The sequence below is a fragment of the Echinops telfairi genome, unplaced genomic scaffold, assembly GCF_000313985.2.
Source record: "Echinops telfairi isolate 266 unplaced genomic scaffold, ASM31398v2 ScPeMD7_11;HRSCAF=52, whole genome shotgun sequence".
Lineage (NCBI taxonomy): Eukaryota > Metazoa > Chordata > Mammalia > Afrosoricida > Tenrecidae > Echinops > Echinops telfairi.
Window position 1 is genome coordinate 28,493,416 of NW_022103908.1, and position 6,690 is coordinate 28,500,105.

Below are 6,690 nucleotides of genomic sequence, written 5' to 3' on the forward strand. Positions count from 1 at the left end.
ATGGTCTGTGCAGCAAAAATGAATAATTCATAGTACTTGAGTAAATCACATGTGCAAAGAAAGTCAAACTTTGTTGGCTTATCTGTACTAATTCAGTCTTATAAGCACCTTCACCTAATCAGTAAGGGGCCCTGGTGGTCCTATTGGGTAAATGGTGGACAGGTTTAGATCCAGCAGCTGCTCCTTGGTAGAAAAATGACGCTTTCAGCTGCTAGAAAGATTTACAGCCTCGGAAACCTTATGAAGGATCATTAGGAGTTGAAATCCACTCGATGACAGTGGAATGGGTAGAGCTGATAAGTAATAAGAGAAACAAAAACACAAAAGCTAGTTTGTTTCATTAAATTTCAGATAAAGAAATTTAGTTTGAAAATAACTGAAAGTGTGCTTAAGATCATATTTTGACTCCCCTGGGTTTGTTTCAGTTTTCTTCAACTCCAGTCTGAATTTGAGTATGAGCAATTGATGGTCTGTTCCACACTCATTTCTGGTCTTGTATAAGCTGATATTATTGAGCTTCTCAAAATCTCTTCCAAAAGATGTAATCAACTTGATTTCTGTATATTCCGTTTGGCAAAGTCTAAATGTATAATTACCATTTATGCTCTTGGAAAAAAGGGGGGAATTTCTACTAAAGAAATTTTTCTTACAAAACTAATTCCTCTCCAACATAATTTCTATCACAAATGCCATAATTTCCAATTACAGTTTCTTCTTTGTTTTCAACTTTTTCACTCCAATCACCCATAATTATCAATGCATCTAGATTGCAAAACTAACCAATTTCAGAATGAAGAATTTAGTACAATTCTTCAACTTCTTCATTACTAACATAGTGGTTGGTGTGTAAATTTGAATAATAATTGCATTAACTAGTCTGCTCTATAGGTGTATAGATATTTTTCTATCAAAGGCAGAATTGTTCTTTAGGATAGATATCAAAATGTTCTTTTTGATTATAAATACCATAGCATGCCTTTAGAATTTATGATTCCTTGAAGAGAAAACAATGACTTCCCCACTTAAAATGGCAAATACTAGTACATTTCAGCTTACTTATGCCTAGGGTATTGAGTTTTATTCGTTCTGTTTCCTTTTTTATTATTTCAAGTTTTCCTAGATTCATACTTCATAATTCCATGTGCTGCTTATTAATGGATATTTGAAAATGTTGCTTCTCATTTTGAATATTGTCCCCATCAGCAAAAGAAGGTTCTGAAAGCATTAATCCATCAACGTCATAAATATCAACTCTGTGTTTGACGTAGGGTGGTATTTTAGTACCTTCCAACTTGAGGGACACATATTCTGACACTATAACTGGCAATGTTCTGCTGCTATTCATAAGGTTTTCAGTGCCTCGTCTATGAGGAGCAGAGAGTCTATTCCTTCTTTGTAGTACTTCTTGCTTTGGAAGTGCTACTGAAAACTGTTCCCCATGGGTGATTTCGCTATTTGAAATAATAGTGACATAGCTTCCAGCAACATGTAAGCCACAGTACAGCTAACTAACAGATGAATGGTGGGATGTTAGAAGAAGATTCCAAATGTATATTATCTAAGGGATAAATCCAAGGTCAAGTTAATAATTCCAAATTGTTTTCCATGTTATGCACTCTTAATAAAATGTAATGTTTTTCCTACCCAGATGTTAGTGCAGGAGCCAGCAAACTATACCCTATAGCTGGCTTTTGAAAATAGATTTTTGTCATTAAATAGTCATACTCATTACTTCACATTTTTTCTGTGGATCCTTTCCTAGAGGTTGGTATTTGTGACAAAGATCTAATATCTAGTTTTTCTCTTGCTGTTGAGTTGGTTCCAATTCATAGGAACCCAGGTACAAAAGAGAACAGTGTCTACACCATCTTCACACTCATCACCAGGCTTGAAACATTGTTCAGCCACAGTGCTAATCCAGCTCCTTGAAGGTCTTCCTGTTTTTTTGTTAAGAAGAGGAAGCATAATATACATATTCATGGTTGGCCCCTCCTGGTGGTGTGTTTGAAATACACGAGTGAAGTGTTGCCATCCTCACATCCAGGGAATATTCTGGCTGTACTTTACATAAAACAGATCTCTTCATTATTCTTGAATTCAATATTGCATTCATTATTCCTTGCTACATCGTGCAAAAAATGCAACAATTTTCTTTTGGTCTTCCTCACTTTTTGTCGAGCTTTCCCATGTAAGGGGATTGAAAATACCATGACATAGTTCGGGTGCACCTTAATTCTTAAAATGACATCTTTGGTCTGTAAGCGTTCACAGAGAACTTGTGCAGCAGATTGGCCCATTGCAGTGCATTGTTTGGCTCTTTCACTGTTGCATCCTTGGAAGCAAAAAGAGAAAACTGTTGATTGATATGCTAGAGAATATAATCTAAAACCCTGAATAGACTACCCCAAAATTATTTACCCACTTTTATCATAGTCATCTTTTTATAGCTTCCTCTACCCTTAGTATACTGTGTACCTTCAAAACTTCATTACAGTTGCTTTTAGTGATCGCTCACCTGTATATCCATTTCCACGCTTATTCTTCATAGTTCAATCATGGCCCTCTACTTTTGTGACCACCTTTTAGAGACTTCTTTGTAAGTCTATATTTACATTAACCTTGAGTTTTCATCCTATGTAAAAGACAAAAAATAAAACATACAATATTATAAATAACAACTATAATGCCCAGTATACCTGCTCTGACTTATCAACACAGTTAAGTTCCAAAGACCAAGTTGTAATGCAAAAATCAATTTTATGCAAAAATGGAAGAGGACCACATCACATTACAAAATGGAAGATGACTAACTAAATCATAATATAATTGCCAAATAGGACCATTACAAAACTGCCAAACCACTGAGAATCATCACCTATCCTCTTTGACACATAATCTTGAACATTACAGTCAGCATTTTTCTTGCCTAGCACTTCAGGGTTCATTACTGCCAGCCATATGTCATTAATGTACATATGCAAGTAGATTGTACATTTTTATTATCGTCCTAAATACAAAATGTTGGATAACAAGGTAGTTGACAAATGAGAAGTATATTGTGTTACAAAAACAGAAAACTTTCTGTCTAGAATCTCAAGAACATTAACTGAAATTAACTCATTAATAGCAATATTAATTAGTAGGACCAGTATGAAATAAACTTTAAAAATTAATGATTTCCCATGTCTTAATAATCATATTCTAGAATAACAAATTAGATTCCTCTTCCATAAAAAAACCACACATTTAAAAAAATTACTAGTTCAGACATAAATACCAGTTATACCCAAATATTAGAAATTATTCTAATTTTCTTTAACAAGCATTCATTTTTAAAAGTCACATGGTTATCATAACTGAAGAATAATATAAATCATTTCAATGAGTAGCATGGGTGTGATTTGCTGATAAGATGAGTAGGTGGTCGGGTACTTAATTCATTCACATATGACATAGATGGTATGAAATGTAATTAATGGATTAAAATTTACTCTGACGCAGGCTACTTCATGATGTTAAAAAATGTTATGCATTTCTCTAGATATAGGTCTTATATTTCTTTCCAGAGACACTTTTTTTTGGTGGGTGGGGGGCTTTGGTTTTGTTAGTGACTGGGGAGGAGCAGTTGGTTCCATATTTATCAGTTTGAATCCAGCAGCTCTTCTGCAAAGAGAAAGACGAGGCTCGCTGCTCCATCGTGATGATCCAAAGTCTTAGAACCACCAAAGTAACTCCACTGCGCCCCACAGGGTTGGTGTGAGACAGATCGATGAGAATGGGGTGTGGTTGGCGAATGATGCCTGGGGGATAACAAACAGCACGTGAGGCACAGGGAAAGGTCCTCAGGAGACAGGATCCTGAGCTGCAGGTGCCACCCACCTGCACAAACCCACCCAAAGTGGACATTTGGACAGGAGCCCCAGGACTCAGGGAGTGAGAGGCCAGCACCTCTGGTTTTATTCTGAGAACACGGCGTAGCAGCTCTGACTCCGCTCCAGGGCCCACGTTGGCCTCTTCGGGTTTGGAGCAGGCTCTCTGGCATCACGTTTAAGGAACTCAATGTTATCAATCTTGGTGCACCCAGAGGAAAGGAAACCCTATTGCTGTGCAGGGATCCACCTGAGCCGCTCCACACGTGGGACCACGCTGTGCGCAGTATGCAGGAACTTGAGGAGGGGTCCCCCACAGCTACATCACAAAATCAAAAACAGTAAGATGGGTGCAACCCGTATTGTTGCTTAGAAAATAAAAAAGGTTTTCCGACGAGGGTCTGGAAGGAAACACCGACAGGGCTTTTCCAGCCACCTGCCACCTCCGCTTTCTGGTCAGGTTTGCGCGTGGGCAGAGATGCCACCTCAGGATGGGCTGCACCCCATCAAGTCTAAGGATGTGGCAGATGAAGCTCACTGTTTGCCTGCCTGCCGGCCTGGCTTCTTCTCCTGTTGGCCCCTGCCTGTGCCTGGGATCCCGCCACGGCCACGGCCACCAAACACACCTCGGCCAGCGCCACCCATGCCGCGGCCTTTCTGCTGCTTCTGCTGTTGCAGGCCACCCCGGCCGCGGCCCTTGGCCACCACTTCGTCCTTGACCATGTCGATGATCTCGTCGGGGATGCGCAGGTACTTGATGATGCTGCCACGGATATAGCACTCTGGCATTCGCCAGAACTTGTCTCCATCCCGGGACGTGCAGATGACCTCCGGCAGGTTGATGTTCATCCAGTTGTCACAGCTCACCAGGTGGCCATTGTAGGTCTCGCTGTTCTTTAGCTCCACCAGCATGGGGTGATTCTGGGCCTTCTTCAGCAGCGACAAGGGGAGCATATTGCCGGCAAGGACCGGACTCACTGGTCACTTCCGCCGCCGCCTCTTTCCAGAGACACTATGTACATAGTTAAAGTAGAAATCTTAAAAAGAAAGGTATAGTTAAAATGAGATATATGTAAATTTTCATAACTGTTGGTGTTCATTTTTCTTTGTAATTTTCTGTAGATGCTGAGGATATTTAAAATTAATATTGAAAAATGATGCTATTACATGATTTATGTAGGCTTTTTTGGTAAATAAGACACATTATTAATTAAAAAAAATGAAAGTCTGAATTTTACAAAGTTTGAATCTTGTGTTAGAGCTGGCGGTACAAATGTGTTATTTTCACTTATCTAAAAAGTTTAGTGTTTCATGTGAAGTACAATAAGACCTAAAACGATGGTGTGGGCGTTGGATAGTTTTATGTCAACTTGAAGAAGCATGAAAGGGCAGGGGGGGGCGGTCAAACTTGTCAACCAAGTTGCAGCCTGATGACTCCTTAATGCTATAGTGTATGAGACACTGGGAACAGCTCTCTCTCTCTCTCTCCACTCTCACCTTCCTGCTTGCTGGCCACCCCAAGAGCTGCCTGACTCCTACCATCTTTCCACATTGAATCCACAGGACTTTGCTCCTACTAGTCTGCAATCTTCCTGCATTCTGTGTCATTGCATAGAGCTGCACGAATCTGAAGGGGGACTTATGGACTAGTATCAGACTTATGGTATTGAGTTGGACTGGGCTGGGATGCTTTCTTGATTTATAATTACTTCTTGATATAAGACTCTTATTTATATGTGTACCACTGAATTTGTTTCTCTAGTCAACCTGGCCTAATTCAGATATATTCATAAGGCACATACCAGAGGTTAAATTCTGAGTAACTGGTTTGCAGAGCCCATGGATAGCAGTGAAAGTCCTAACTCCATTTGCAGAGTCCCCACGTGAACTAGCCTCCACTGAATTCCTTCTGAACATCAGTTAGGAATGAGAATAGTCTTGCCATTGGAAAGTGCAAACAAGTTGTTCAGGCAAGTGCATTCTCCTTTAAGGGCGTGTGAAGGCGTGTCCTTGATGGTGATAACTTTACTGAGGGTTGCACAGTCATGAGCCAGCCCTGTCGGGTATCCTGTGCCTATCTTGGTAGGAAGGCCCTTGACAAATTTTGTGAGCTCTCTGTAATGAGAGTGTGCCCATCATGGTTCCGATCCCGCTTTTGTAGACCAGACCTACCTTTCACTGTAATGTGTTCATCGGCACCAGTGATGATTTTGTGATAATCCCCTTTGTGCTCCCCCAGCCCCATGCCTCCCAGCAATGTCCTTTTGAAAACTCTATCTCAGTAAATCCTTGGAGATCAATATAATATCATGTTAATGATATCTGAATGATGTCACTTTCTCTTTTCCTTGTCTTTGTCCAATTTAAGGCTTGATAAATGCCCTCCTTAAGTTATATTTGAGATTTGGGTCTCTTTTTGCAGAAAATTTGGTAAGGAAAAAAAAAATCTGCCAGAGAAGTAAAACTCAAATATGTTCCCCTACAATCAGAAGCACAGAAGTGCGGGCTCTCACAGGTGGAAAATGTGTGCGCACCAGAAAAAGCAAGGCAGTCCTGTTGAGTTCTGACTCATTAGTTTCACTGAATTTTCCATGAAAATGAGCTTTAGAAAAATGTTAGGTAAGACTTCACTCTGCCAAATCAGAAAACTTTAGACACCTGGAAAAACATGGCTGTCTCATTGAGTTCTGACTCTCACAGTCTTCTTAATACTCTTTCAGGTAAACCCAGTAGGGCTCCATTGCTTATAGAATGATGGAATATTCTTAAATCATTTTTCAGTAGAATATTATACAGCATTGGTCAAAGCCACAGCCATGTG

The 6,690-nt window shown here is 39.9% G+C and overlaps 1 protein-coding gene across 1 annotated transcript; it reads right to left on the reverse strand.

Annotated features, from left to right (window-relative positions):
- Positions 1-4,403: 4,403 nt before the first annotated feature.
- On the reverse strand, positions 4,404-4,847 carry LOC101656804 (U6 snRNA-associated Sm-like protein LSm4). The gene has a single exon (XM_045287194.1). It carries the CDS (start codon positions 4,821-4,823, stop codon positions 4,404-4,406), a length of 420 nt encoding a protein of 139 aa, XP_045143129.1. The 5' UTR covers positions 4,824-4,847.
- Positions 4,848-6,690: the final 1,843 nt, after the last annotated feature.